This window comes from Anoplophora glabripennis, unplaced genomic scaffold (genome assembly GCF_000390285.2).
Source record: "Anoplophora glabripennis isolate ALB-LARVAE unplaced genomic scaffold, Agla_2.0 scaffold73, whole genome shotgun sequence".
NCBI lineage: Eukaryota > Metazoa > Arthropoda > Insecta > Coleoptera > Cerambycidae > Anoplophora > Anoplophora glabripennis.
Genome location: NW_019416874.1, coordinates 197,942 through 213,613, shown reverse-complemented (window position 1 = coordinate 213,613; position 15,672 = coordinate 197,942). Strand labels below are relative to the sequence as shown.

General features: G+C 30.6%; 1 protein-coding gene across 2 annotated transcripts in view; it reads left to right on the top strand.

Moving 5' to 3' along the window:
* Positions 1–12,776, top strand: part of LOC108905026 (NADPH-dependent diflavin oxidoreductase 1) — a 21,170-nt gene extending 8,394 nt beyond the window's left edge. Inside the window, exons 1-10 of one of the 2 annotated variants that reach the window (XM_023455603.1) lie at positions 1,050–1,179; positions 2,650–2,790; positions 3,084–3,316; positions 3,399–3,538; positions 4,422–4,567; positions 4,636–4,868; positions 4,958–5,138; positions 8,701–8,822; positions 8,885–9,087; positions 11,507–12,776. In XM_023455603.1, coding sequence (XP_023311371.1) covers positions 2,727–2,790; positions 3,084–3,316; positions 3,399–3,538; positions 4,422–4,567; positions 4,636–4,868; positions 4,958–5,138; positions 8,701–8,822; positions 8,885–9,087; positions 11,507–11,633 — 1,449 coding nt within the window. In that variant the 5' untranslated portion in view covers positions 1,050–1,179; positions 2,650–2,726 and the 3' untranslated portion in view covers positions 11,634–12,776. Of the gene's footprint in view, positions 1–1,049; positions 1,180–2,649; positions 2,791–3,083; positions 3,317–3,398; positions 3,539–4,421; positions 4,568–4,635; positions 4,869–4,957; positions 5,139–8,700; positions 8,823–8,884; positions 9,088–11,506 lie in introns of those variants that run through there. The other variant, XM_018707785.2, reaches the window with a different exon arrangement.
* The last annotated feature ends 2,896 nt before the right edge of the window (positions 12,777–15,672 follow it).

The following is a 15,672-nucleotide window of genomic DNA, read 5'->3' as shown; positions in this document are numbered from 1 at the left end:
AAAAATTAATAAAATTTTTAAATAATGATGAAAGCAGAACACCTAGGCTACAGAAAAATAAAATTGTTTATCATGTATTAAAAAACTTTCTGAATGTGAACATATTTGAAAATTTACATGAACATTAATTTGATAATTTACCTAACAATTGTAATCATTTAATAGAACTTGTAAGGGCTGAATGTGAAAAGTATATCGATGTACGAATAAATCATGAAGTCAAATTATTTAATTCGGTAAAATCTACGAAAAGACAAATATTAAATAAATTAATATTATTTAGAGGATAATAAATATTTTTAAATTATTTTGTAGTTTTATTTAATATGACACTAAAATATACTATTTTCTGAATTACAAACTTAAAATGGAATATTTGTCATAAGATGCAATATAATATTTATTAGTAATAAAAATATTACTTAATCCGGATCTGCTTAATGATGCGCGCAATCAGATTGCCTTCCACACTCCACTTCCCCGGATTTTGCATTCACTGGTACCCGTGCAATGGAATTAGATACGGCCAGTCTAGGTGGTCTGTGGTATTACGAAAACAAAGCGTTTTCCATTCATTTGCACTTTTCCACACAATACGCGAGCCTATTTCCATCCTTTATTATTCGATATGATGGACATATTCTCAGTGCGCATTTAGTACAAAGGAAAAAGGAATGGAAAACGCTGTTATCACAGCGTGGAAGGATTCATAGCACCGCAGCTCGGCTAATAATTTTGTTTAGGTACTTGGATGGGCCTTGTTGTTGGCCCTATGATGTGTGGAAGGAAAGGAAAATAATCAGAGTATGAAATATACGTATGAAGTGAACATATGTCTTTTTATTCTTTCCGGGATTTAATAATTTCAACTAGTCTCTGAATTGAGACAGTGACTAATTTCAACCATACCGTAGTGCCCTCTGGTCGCCGACGACCTAAACTCACTTAGCAATGGCCAACATTAAGAATAAACCCCCTTGATATTCTGTAATTTTTGTATACTCAAGGGTCTGCCCGACTTACCCCCTTCATTTGATTTTTGTAAAATTATCAACCAATATGGCTGCTTTATAGTTGTTTTGGTTATTTGGGTGGATTTTATCCAAGCCACGTGCGTTAAAAGTTGTCGGCTAATTGGATCTTGGTTGTTGAGGTGTGCTAAGAATCAGTAATTGAAATGTGAGTACATTTATCCATTTTAAGAACATAAGAAAAATGTTTGTTTATAATACTGTAAATATCCTTTTGGGCGTTAGACTAGCTTTATTGGCGCGAAATAAAAAATTATAAACGCTGTGATCTGATAGTATTTTAGTTGATTTCTTATTTTGCTAAAAACTTTTTCTGAAATAGTCCTAGTGCCTCAGGAGTTATTTAAAATAAATTAGGTGTTTATCGATTTTTAAATATACTTATTTATTGAGTTTATACTCCTAAGAATGTAATATTAATAATCTCGACAAAAAAAACTATTAAAAAATAATTAAATCTATCTGATATCCGTAAAGTGTGATTCAATGATAAATATAAAATATTATATTGTCTTTACGTACATGCACACTGAAAGAAATGCTTTTTTAAATTATTGTTAACTATGGAAATTAGTTACTACTATAAGCAATATCTAAAGTTATATTTGCTATTATATTATTTTATTTAAAAAAGTCATTTTTTCCTAAAATAAAATGTACCTAACTATCCACAGAAAAAATAAAATAAGTGTGGCCTTTTTATTTTTTTATAATCACTTTTACAGAAAAGTTGATTGATTATATTATATGTATATATTTTTTAATTTTGTGAGTTTGCAATCTCCCAAAATATCCATGAATTAAAATTTGAAACAGAACTGTTTTCTTTTTCTAATATTAAAATTTAACTCACTGTATATTTATTTCGGTATTAATTCAGATTTTCATTTTCCTCATTTCCTCTATTACCTTACATCACTAATCCTAAAGTTTAAAAATAGTTATGGATCAATTTTCTTTACTCTGTCAAAAATACTATTTAAAAAGTAACAGCAAAACTTTCTCTGACGATAAATATACGTACTTATATACTTTTGAATATAATGATTGATGACTTATTTACTTGGTTAAAAATAGAAGGAAAACAAGTAGAAAATATCCACGATATATATTTGCCAAAGTACACTGATATAATACAAAATTATAAAATACTTTATGAAGCGATAAAAAGAATTTATTTTCGTGAATGATATTTTCATTATATCTGCATAGATTTATACCATCGTCTCATGTATGTATATTCTGTGCAATTTTAAGAATTACAGTGGTTAGAAATTCTCCAGCTAAGGCCTTGTGTTATATTATTCGTGGGATGTAGATAAAACCTTAAACCAGTACAAATAATTTTGATAAACCTAACTTATTATATTATAATTACCTATTATAGGTAATTAAATGTTTACCTTAATTCTAATTACTTTAAAATTATTAAATAAATAATATTTTTAATGATCTATCAATGTTACATTGTTTAGATAAATGAAATTATGTCTTAGGAATCATTATCTAAACAATACTATTTACAGCTGTAGTTAAACTGATATAAATGTTTTTCTTCTTCAGTATTTTTGTTATTTGTGATAGTGGCTACAAATGGTTATAAGAGTTTTCTGTTTAGGATTTGATAAATGGAATAGTAAAATGAGATAGTAGGTACTGCTTGATAGTTGGCAAAAGGAGGATTGATCTTATAAAATGAGTTACAGTAGGGATTACCTATACAACGAAAAAAATGGAGTTGCTCTACAGCCTATTCAAGGTAAGCAAAATTTATATATTTAGTAAAAAAGTGGACGTGATTAATAACTAGTAATCCACTTCAAAGACAACTGTCTTATTTTCATTATGACATTTGTTTTAATTTTTAATTTTCATTATATTACTAATCAAAAATTTATAAACCAATATGTTTTATTAAATAATTTAGAGTATGTATATAAGAAGAGTATTTTTTGTGTATATAAAGCGGTCTACACCAGATATCTCTCTTTAATCCTATAGAGTGTAAGTACCCATTGTGTAACGCGGCAATATTTGATTTCGAATTTCTAGCTGCAGAAGTGGTTAATGAAAGAACACGCCTACAACAACCCGTGAAACTTCAACCGTCTTGGGAGGAGAATAACTTGCCAGAGGACGAATTGAATTTTAAAAGTTTGACCATGGATGAAGCGAGTTTACAGCTCAACACTCCTCCCGATAAATACAATTTAGTGTATTTAACGTTTCTGATCCATGGTATCGGTGTTTTATTGCCTTGGAACATGTTCATCACTGCCAATGCAGTAAGTTATACTTTAAATTGTCGAACATGGTATATTTATATTTTTTCAGGTATTATAATAACTTTTGTTTTTTATTTTTTAGTATTTTATAAATTATAAATTCTCCCAGGAGTACTTAGGATACGTGTTTCCTCATTTGTCTAATTTTATGCAGTATCTGACGTTTTGTTCTCAAGTTCCTAATGTCCTTTTTAGTTGGATTAATATTTTTGTACATATTGGGTAAGTTTTTTATATGATCCATAAAATAAAATTTATTATCTTCTGACATACAGGGTGATTCACAAATGGTGACCAAAAATGAACCCTCGTATTCTTTGATGAATTTTAAGGGGATTCGTTCCTATAAAGTTTTTATCTAGGACGCTTCGTTAAAAGGATACAGGGTGTTAAACTTCAAAACATATTTTTATTTTTTTAAATAATTTAAAAACTAGTAAGTGAAATAACTGGGCACATTTATTTATGTAAATATTGTCCAAAATCCAAAAGTTTTCCTAAAATTTACATGCTCCAGTGGCGGAGATACAGGGTATCGGTAGCATATTTTTCTAAATAAAATAGTACGCCACTGCTTTGTGGTAACATCCATGATATGCATAGCCCATAACTTTGGCATTTCCAACACAAAAACTTGAAAAATTTAATTTGTAAATGTAGTTTAAAATATTCATAAAATAATGTCAAAGTTTGATCAAATTCTAATCACTTTATTCCACTTAAAAAAAATCATGAAAAACGACTGAAAATCAGCCTCCTATGTGGTTTCCTCACTTAAAGTGTGGCCCATTCATTTCCAGACATTCTGTATATTATGGTGGAGAAACTGGTTGTCTTTGGGACAGTTGATTATATTTTTCTCAGAAACTGCGATTTCAACATGAATATTTTCTTATGTAAAATTAAATCTTATATTACAGTATACCTCAAAAACTTACCTGCACCAAATTTGATAAAAAGAAATCATATTTGACGCTCTGTATTGCAAAAATAGAAGACGATAGACTTCAAGTCCATTGAATAAATGTTACTTTTTGATGTTCTTTCAGTCTATTTTTTTCCAAAACCCCTGTGTATTTACAAATTTCGTTTTTCGTTATTTCAGAGGGAATATAAACAAAAGAATTGTGTGGAGCATAGTTGTGGAAATTGTGCTTTTTATTATAACAGTTATCCTGGCAATGGTTGATTCTAGCGCGTGGCCAGATGGATTTTTTTATATCACTATGATAAGTGTTGTTTTTTTGAATAGTAAGTAATATTTTGAATATTTTCTATTTTGAAGATAATTCGTAGGTTTTAAACATTAACAATTTTAGTGGCCACCGGTATATATCAGAACACCGTTTATGGTATGGCTGCCAAGCTGCCGTCAAGGTACACGGCTTCTGTAATATTAGGAAATAACATTTGCGGCACTTTCATTGCCATTATTAGCATCATTTCTAATCTGGTGACTTCCAATGCGAGAATGGCTGCCATCTATTACTTCATAATGGCACTGTTTGTGCTGTTGATTTGTTTTGACACATATTTCGCCTTACCACTCAATGTAAGTACTTTTTGTTTTCTACAAACTTTATTACTTCCTCATCAGTAAGTTACCAGTACAGTGATTTTGCTTTATTTTTGCGTTTTTAGAGGTTTTATAGACATTTCCAATTAAAGGAGAAGAAGGAGCTCGAACAGAGGCAGCAGATAACAAAAGTATCAAATGAACGACCTCCTTACTTGTATATTCTGAAGAAGGCTATGCCACAGTTGTACAACGTTTTCTTTATATTTTTCGTGACTCTGTCTGTATTTCCATCCATACATGCCAGTAAGCAAAATTGTATTTTATTTTATTTTATAACTCGTTTCAATATGTAATCATATACAGGGTGTTTTTAAATGAACCAGCAAAAATGGTGCCAGTGAATGTAGAGCCAAAAATAAGAGGATTGAAGTAAAAATACCTTATATGAAAGTTGCACCCCTGAGGCGATATAACCTCTTATAGGAGGGGATTGAAATTCACATTTTAATTTTTTTTCTTTAACATGGGGAATGCTAGAGACACGAAACTTGGTATGAGCATCCTACTAATAAAGAGACAACTTTTCAATATTTTTTCGATGATTGGCGTATTTTATAAAGAAGTGAAACAGTCGACCCCATTGCAATATTTTATTAGAAATCTTATGTATGAAGCAAATTATTTATTTAAAAATATTTATTGGGAAGACTGATTTATTGCGCAACTTTATTACCCCTTGTAATTTTTCAATAAAACCGATAGTTTTCTAGTAAAAAAATTAGATGCGTCATCGTTCATTAAAGGGGTAATTGCGAAAATTTGTAAAAATAAAGTAGGCGAATGTCATAACAAATAAATTGTTATTTATCATATTAATAAATTGACACTTTCTGTCGACCAATAATTAGTACCAATTGATTAATTTATTATCAGAATAATTATGGCAAATAATATTTATACCAATGACGAATATGTCAACATGCTCCAAGTGTTTTTCGAATCCAGAAAAAATAGTAACACTGCAGTAAGATTATACCACCAAAGATATCCAAACCGACCGGCTTCGCGAAACGTAAAATTCAGCCCAATCCTGAGGGTGCCGGAAGAAGGCGTAATGTCCGAATTGTTGAAACTGAGGAAGCTATACTGGAACATCTAGAACAAGACTGCGGTAAAAGCACGAGACAAGTGTCCAGGCAACTGCAAGTTTCTCACAGTCTTGTGTGGAATGTAGCTCGTGAAAATCTTTTATACCCTTTTCACCATCGTGGGTTTTTGTCAATGGTACATTAATATTTCCAGGCATGTCTTAAATTTCCTAATGGATATACTTTTCACCGATGAAACAAATTTTCCTAGAGTAGGTGCAGTAAACCTTCATAATGTTCATTCATGGTCCGAAGAAAATACTCATGAAATATTTGTTTCAAGATTTCAACATAATTTCAGTTTAAACGTTTGGATGGGAATTGTAGGAAATGTGTTTCGCACGCTATTCTTCTACGGAAATTATCTTTCTATGGCATTCAGGGTGTACCGTTAAAACTAATTCAGTCGTACCTAAGTAATCGTAGACAAATTGTTTGCTTTAACAATTCTTATTCAGGCCAAGAATACATGCGTCACGGAGTTCCACAGGGCTCTGTTTTGGGACCCGCTTTTTATTATTTATGTTAACGATGTGTTTCCATTCCTATTACCTTTTCGTAGCACGTTATTTGCCGATGATACTACCATCTTTACGTCTGCCTATAATTTGGCCGGTCTTTCCTTGTTATCCAATGAAATGATCGAAAAAGCACAGAGATGGTTTTCAGCTAATAATCTAAAACTGAATGACAGTAAAACGCACAATTTAATATTTTCATCTCATAAGAATATAACTGAAGGCAAATCTGCAAAGGTACTCGGTGTGATTCTTGATGATTCCCTTACGTGGAATGCCCATATTGACAAACTGGGAACTAAACTATCTAGTACCTTGTTTTTAATTCGAAGATTGAAGCACTTTTTGAGTGACGACTGTTTGATGATGTGTTATTATTCACTTTTCACTCTCATTTGACTTATGCTATAATCCTTTGGGGAAACAGCACAACGTCCGATAAAATATTTAAGTTGCAAAAGAAAGCTGTACGGTTAATGACTAATTCTAGCTATACTGAACACTGTCGACCGCTTTTTAAAAAAAACTTAAGATTCTACCGTCACCATGTCTTTACATATATGCCACTCTCCTTGAAATTCATTCTCAGAAACATCTCTACACACTCTCAATGTCATAGTTATGGGACGAGATCTGCTGACAATTTTATGATTCCACGTTAAAGACTGACTAAATCAAAGAAAAATTCTTTAGATATTCATTTATATAATATTGTGCCAACTAGTTTAAAGTCCTTGAATATTCGTGATTTTAAACAGAAAATAAAATCATTTCTTGTTACGCATTGTTTCTACTCAGTTAATGAGTTTTTAAAATTTTCTGATATGCATACATTATGGTAATGGTCTTATCGCTCCTTCTTAGACTAAGATGTTTATATAATCTCTCTCGTTTGTGTTCTATTGCTTGTAATATTTATTGTGATATGTTTTTTATTAATTTATTTTTTTTCGTGTATATCTATACATTTTTTGTTTTTGTATATGACTTGCCATAAAGATTGTATGCAATTTAACATGGTCAATAAACACTAAACTAAACTACTCTAGTAGGTCCTTTTATTCTTCCACACAGGCTTGGAGCGGCCGAGTATCTTAAATTTTTGAACGAAAATCTTCCAACATTACTTGAGGATGTACCCCTCGCTACACGTCAGGTGATGTGGTGTATGCACGATGGGGCGCCTGCACATAGTACACTTGCTGTTAGAGAATGGTTAAATTTAAATTACCCGAATCGCTGGATTGGTCGTGGTCGTGATGCCCCTGTTTGTTGGCCTGCACGTTCACCTGACCTAACGCCTATGGATTTCTTTTTGTGGGGACACATGAAAAGTATTGTTTATGCCACTCCTGTTGCCTCTTTAGAAGAACTATGCTTAAGAATATTCCAGGCAGCAGATGACCTTCGCAATAACCAAGAACTGTTTGTGCAAGTGTGTTATAATTTCAACAGACGTATTAGGTTATGCTTGCTGCAAAATAGAAATTATTTCGAGAATATTCTTTAGATTTAATTTTGCATTTCTTGTTTTTCATTTGTATTAAATTTTATTTCAGATAAATAACTTTCTTTAATACATATCCCATAGTCATAAGTTATCAAACATGTTTCATTAATTAATAGCAAATTATTCTTAATGTTATTATTAAATTATCAGTTTATTGACAAAGTGTCAATTTATTAATATGATAAATAACAATATATTTGTTATGACATTCGCCTACTTTATTTTTACAAATTTTCGCAATTACCACTTTAGTGAACGATGACGCATCTAATTTTTTTACTAGAAAACTCGGTTTTATCGAAAAATTACAAGAGGTAAAAAAGTTGCGCAATAAATCAATCTTGCCAATAAATATTTTTAAATAAATAATTTGCTTCATATACAAAATTTCTAATAAAATATTGAAATGGGGTTGACTGTTTCACTCCTTTATAAAATACGCCAATGATCGAAAAAATATTGAAAGTTGTCTCTTTATTAGTAGGATGCTCATACCAAGTTTCGTGTCTCTAACCCCATGTTAAAAAAAAAATTAAAATGTGGATTTCAACTCCTTTAAGAGGGTATATCGCCTATTATTATTGGCACTACATTCACTGGTACTATTTTTGCTACTTCACTTAAAAACATCCTGTATTTATACTTATATATTTGGAGAATCGAAATGTTCAATTGACACTATTTTGTAGACATCGAGTCCCTGGACAAAAATTTTTTCATCTCGCCCGCTCACTACTCGGCTATAACTTGTTTTATGACTTTTAATATTTTTGCTATGCTTGGCAGCTGGCTACCAAGTTGTGTCATTTGGGTAAGTATGGCGTAGGACTCGCCAGAGTTGTAATTCTAATGCAACCCAATTTCAAAATATAGCCTGGTCCAAAATATTTATGGATTCCGGTCACCCTGAGGGCTCTTTACATCCCTTTCTATTTACTGTGTAATTACCAGGTGAAGGGAGTCGAGAGAATCTTGCCAGTAGTAATTACTAACGACTGGGTTTACTGGATAGTCGCCATTACTATGGGTTTCACCAGCGGGTATTTCAGTTCTCTTGCTATGATGTATACGCCAAGGTACTATGTTTTCTTTAATAACAGTTTTCGTGGTGTTAACAAATAAAGTACCTCAGCCAAATTAAGGCCAATAGCTACAGATTTCTTTTGAACAAATAGACCAGGGTGGATCTGTTTTGAGGTGGGTGTGAGCAATTTTTTTCTGGATTACCTTCAGTACAACTCACATATTAAAAGTGTAGATCCCTAGATCTGGGCAAGGTCCGGAACATTTTCAAAATTGCAAAAATGTTTAAAAATTTTAAAAAAATACCTATTGTTATCTGAGTTTTTTACTTATATCTTGGAACCTATGTATTTTGGAAGAATATTGAAGAGGAAAAAAGTTTTAGAATTGAATTTTGCACAGTATACTGTAAGTTACAAATGTTTAAATTTGTTACAGATATTGCAAAATAGGAATTGATGAAAAAAAGGCAAAATAATCAATTTTTTTTAATAATTTTTTTTAAAAATATTTTAATTATTCCGAGGGCATTCTAATTTTGGTAAAAAAACTTTATAGTATAATAAAACAACACACCAAATTTCGTTAAAATCGGTCCGATAGTTTCCGCAAAATAATTTTTTGAAAAAAATTTGGAAAAATTTTTTTCGAATTTTCAAAATGTTGCACAGCCTCAAATAAAGCATCCAGATACTTGAAAATTTTTCACATGGAAAAGACCGCTCAACCTTTCAAGTGGTTTTGAAAAATTGAAATCGGTTGATTAGGACGGCCACAGTAAATTTTTAAAGTTAACACTTTGTTTTTAATTTTTAAACAATTAGATTACATTTATTAATTTGCAATTTAGTTTTTTCAAAAATTATAATTTTAAAGTACTCGGAAAGACGCTTCTTTTAAAGAAAAAAAGTTAAATTCCGCTAATTGGTTCTCGAGATATAGCGGTCAAAGTTTATCGGCATTTGCCGTTAATTTATAAACAATTTAGCAATAATTTTTGATCCAGTGGCTTAGTTTTTCCGAGTTCTAAGCTGGAAAAAAATTTCATATCCATAAACTATTGGCANTAATGAAATTTGGTGTGTTGTTTTATTATACTCTAAAGTTTTTTTACCAAAATTAGAATGCCCTCGGAGCAATTAAAATATTTAAAAAAAATTATACAAAAAAGTTGATTATTTTGCCTTTTTTTCATCAATTAATCCTATTTTGCAACATCGGTAATACATTAAAACATTTTTAACTTCCAGTATATTGTGCAGAATTCAATTCTAAAACTTTTTTCTGGTTCAATATTCTTTCAAAATGCATAGGTTCCAAGATATAAGTAAGTAAAAAACTCATATAAAAAAGGTATTTTTTAAATTTTTAAAAAATTTTTGCAATTCTGAAAATGTTCCGGACTTCGCCCACACCTAGGGATCTACACTTTTATTATGTTAGTTGTACTGAAGGTATTCCAGCAAAAATTAGCTTGCCTCCTCTTATATCCAAGAAGTGGGATATATTGACAGATCCGCCCTGGTCTAAAAGTAATGCAGTAAAATTTCTTACAAATACTCTTTTTTCAGCACGAAACTTGACATGTTTAACCCTCAAAGGTCACACTTGGGGTGTGTTACCTTAAGGTCATACTGGTGCAAATTGGGATTTTGCCAACTTTGAACCTTCATGTCTTCTTTAAATTTGTTAATGAAAACAACGTATTTATATCAAATCTGGGGTAAAATTTTCCGAGACATGGAATTATGTAGTTTTGAAAAAAAAATTAATTTGTTAATAAAAAATGTAATTGCCCACACTAAAGTCACACTAGTGTGAATTTGCACCAATCGAAATTTTCAGATTCTCTAGTTTGCCCGACAATAACAGACTGAGGCCAGCTGTGGTACGGCTCGACTGTTTTGGCTGTAGAAGGAATTATAGTGGTGGGGGGAACCCTCGGCAGCTGCTACCTGAGAAATGCCAGCTGTACAAAAAAACGGTGATGCGAATTTGCACTAGTGTGACCTTTGAGGATTAACTCTATGCCAAACAAAAGTAGTTTACACTTCGGCAAAATAACATACTGAATTTCAAGCTTGCTTATAGTATTTTTTTATAGTTGCGTTACTATCCTACACGCATGCAGTTTTGGCAACGCCATCTGTTAGAAGACGGAGAACTTATTCAACGTCTATAAATTTAAAAAAATGTTAAATGTTTCACCTTTTTTTATTTAATAACAATTGTATTTTGCGTTTATACTCATTTATTGTTGTTTGTGCTCGATTAATAATCTCTAAAAATAAATTCTTGATCATTTTACAATATTAATCAGAACTTGGCAGAATTTTTGAAATGTAGACCTTATTAAATTCTGGGTCTTATTTGGCTCAGGTATCGGTACCCAATTTGAAGTTCCTTATAATTTTAAGGTTTATGTCTCCAATTTCACGAAGCATCCAGTCTCTACAGTAATATTTTTTCCAGAATGGTTGAAGAGAGGTACGCTGCAACAGCGGGTATGTTCGGCGGGGCTTTCTTAATCACTGGCATCTTCACGGGCGTCCTTATGTCATTCTTATGGCCTTGGGTCATAGGCAATGTGGGCAACTAGCAAAAGTGTCTGGTATATGGCACAGAAAAGGAATTTACCATTAGATTCAAGTTATAAAATATTTTCTGGTCATATGCCTGCTGTTTTACTTTTTATTGTAATAAACATTATAATGATCAACATCAGAGAACATCTTACAAGAAATACAATCGTGGTTCTTCCATAAAAGTAGAGCAAATTAATTTATTTGAGGAAAAGTTATGGGTAAACGTTATTGCAACCGAGAAAAGTGGACGCAATACAGGTATAATTTGATTATAAACTTATGGAAGGTTTGTTCCTTGAGGAACCTGTTTTATATACGTAGAAAGTTTTACATCACAAGTATAACGTATTGAATAGCATTGGATAAACACGTAATGTAAATATTATTGTTGATAAAAACTGATATTGTAGGGGCGAGGCACGATAGTTAATTAAATCGTTATTTACACTTGTCGCCTGTGTCGCCGTCTTGTTGATAAGGGGCAAGTGATTGGATGCAAATGAACTTTATATGAATCTCAACATTTTTTTAACTTATATATATAGGGTGGTCCAGGTCTTAATTGAGAAACCTCACTTTGAGATAAAATAAATTACAAACAAAAAATTTCATATGATTGTAGTTCGTAGAACACTTCGTTCTTGATATACAGTGTTGAAATTAGAGATTACATTTTTTGAAATATCTTAAGGGTTAGAAGTAATAGAACGCTTTCTGAAAAAACATTGCCTTCGTTGAGCGCGAACATCAACCTCGTACCATACAAAATGGAGGACAAAAAGGATTTTTTAAATTGCGAGAGACCTATACCTTATTCTCTCGATATGGAAAAAAGGGATATCAAATAACAATGTGTACATTCGGAAGTTTCGGATAGAATGGTATTCAGAGTATCAGAGTGGTTGTGTTTATTTAAAAAAATTTTTTTGGTATACCATGTTTAATTGTGGGTGTAAAGTCGAGCGTGTGGAATAAGGAGAGATTTAACAATTTTGAGAACGTCGCAGGAGGCTGTCGTGACCAGAAAGCTTATTTGGAACATATATGATTGTACGGTGTGCATTAATATTCGCAGAAGTCCACGACCCGAACTTATATTTCTATTTTTTATAAAATCTAAATGAAAATCTTCACGAACATTAGCTTTTCGGTAATATTGCAAATGCAACTAAAAATTTTCAGATTCATTTAAAACCGTTTGACCTTGTTTGAAAATTTTCACCTGCGACGCTTTTTTTGTTCTTTTTAGTCAATCATTGAATATGCTTCACCTATTCTCAATGTCACAAGCCACCACTTAGTAAATTATTACCTTCAATTAAATTTGTCATCGGTTCAAGTTTCGTCAGCCTGAGTCAAATATCCTCAGAGATATTTGAGAAAATACAGGGTAACAACGTTTTAATTGTCCAATACAGGTATCTTTCTTATTTTAAGAGATACAGAGATGATTAAAAGAGCAAAAATGTACAAATTTTTAAGCTGATCATGTTTTTAAATTTAGAAAATTCCAAATGGTTCTGAAGATATTGCTAGGAAACCGATTTTATGCTGTTTCTTTTTCTCAGGCATATTTCATTTGTTTTTCAAAATTTTAGGACCAAAAATATGTAGTCTGATTAAAATGATGTGAGTAGTCAAGTTTTGCTGTCAGTATTAACGTATTTCTCAAAATTGAATTTTTGTGTCATTAGAAGAAAAGGGAAGTTCTCTTTATAACCATGTGTAATTTATGGGGTTTTCATATATAAATAACCAAGAATAATTGAATGTAATGGCCAAGTAGCCATGTGAAACATTTAAATTTTTTCTATAAATTAGTTTAATATTTCTTATTTTTAATAGTTTTTAACACAGCTACCTTTATTTACCTAACAATAACAAGAGCACCGAACAAAACGACATAGACAAAGCAAAACAAAATTGAATGGTAAAATTTAAATTTTATCACAAATGTGCGAAGTGCATACTATTATACACTTCTGCAAACATTCTTAAATGCCCTGAGTAGCATATTGAGTAATGTCGGAAGGTATCGAGTTTATTACTCTTGAAATATTTATTCTCAATTATTCATCATTGTCGTATCGCCTTGTGTATAGTTGATCTTAAAAAGTCCTCATGGACCATCATTGGTCAAATTAGGACTTCTCAGCGGCCAAGTAACTGGACCACCAAGTAATGATATGCACATAAAACATTTTTTAATATCTTCAAAACTTTAAGGAATTTTCTATATTTAAAAACGAATCCGTGATCAGCATAATATTCTGCACATTTTTACTCATTTAACCATTTCTGTATCTATTAACATAAGAAAGATACCTGTATTGGATAATTAAAAAGTTGCACAAGTGTATATATTTTTTTTTATCTTTGGTATATCTTGAGAATGGAACACTCTACGATCTACGTTCATATTCAGACTTTTTGTCCTGTCACCTGAAGAAGTTCTCGTTTAAAACCTAGACAACTCTGTGTGGCTCTGCCTTGTCTTATTTTCTGTTTGAATATTTATTTATTTATTTAAAAAATTTAGTTATGTTATTTTCGAAATACTCATTTTAAGAGGCAACTAATTTTATATTGTTATTTTATTTTATGGAAGACTGAAATTATTTCCTAAAATTTTTGTTATATTCTTTTTTTTATTTAATTTGTATTAATAAAGTGTTTCTTTTTTGCATTCGTTTGTAGTTAATAGAATATCTGTATATACCCTTAAACTATAACTGTCCTATAATTGAATTTGTCACATCAAACAATCATTAGTCGTGATCTATCAAATAGGTAAAAAAAGTTCTTCACGCTTTATATATACCAAGGAATTACTTTATTAAACTGTACATACATTGAACATATAGAGCAGGATATTTAAACAAGTTGTGAAGGGTATCTGACACAATCTTACTTGACCAAAAATTGCTCATGAAATGTTTAGTTTTACTTTTTCGAAAACTTCCTTGTATGAGGTAAGTGGGCACATAGAGTGGATAGTTTCTATTTCAACTTCATTTTGGAAGCTGTAATGTGTTTTTTTAATAACTCAGATCTTACGGAATAATTTTTTTTTAAGAACCTTTATATCGTTTTTTATATCAAATTTATATAAAAATTCTTTTTTTTAATATCTTTTTTTAATTTTCTCTATTTTTTTTTATTTAAAAACAAAAAATTTTGAAATTTGGTATTCTTTGTAAACAGAATAGATCTTCCACAGATAAAGATGTAATAAATGTCTCAGTCACCGTATACGGCCCACCACATTGTGTTGTGTTTTTGAACAAATAATTTGTCTTGTCTGCTGCATAAAATATTGTAATTTCGTGTAATAATAATATAAAATCTTGCTATTAGCGAATAGGAGAAAATGATATTTAATAACTGCCAATTTATATATTATAGTAGATATAAACTTAATAAATGAGAAATATATATTATAGATAAATCATATAAATAGATTAATTGTGCCTATTTTATTTGTAACAATTTGAAATTGAATTTATAATTTTCCTTGACCTTGCATTTTCATTAATTTAATAGACTTTCATTATCTTAACTATTAGTTTGTGTTATCAGCACTTCTAGCACCTTACTTAAATATTTAGAAATGATCGTTATTTTTAAATAAAAATTTTATTGCAGTAATAAAATCTTAGACTTCCAAAGCGAATTGATGTGAAAATGTATTAATTTTTGTAAAGGTTTCCTAATTTTAAATGTATATGTACTTTTGTATGAAATGTTAAGCAAATACTCCTTAAATCATATCACTTTTAAGCACCTCATTAGCCCTTGACATTATTTATTAGCTATGTATATAAAAAATATATATACAGGGTCTTAACTGACCAATATGTTATGAATTACAATTTATTTGTACAATTTATATTTAGAATAGGATCTTGACATTATTGTTGAGTGGTTTCATTATATTTTTATAAATATATTTTGTATGAAAAGTCTGAACTCGAATCCTATAATAATGTATGTACTCACCTAGTGTGTGGTACTATAGTATACATTATAATTAGAATAGAGACAATAAATTGT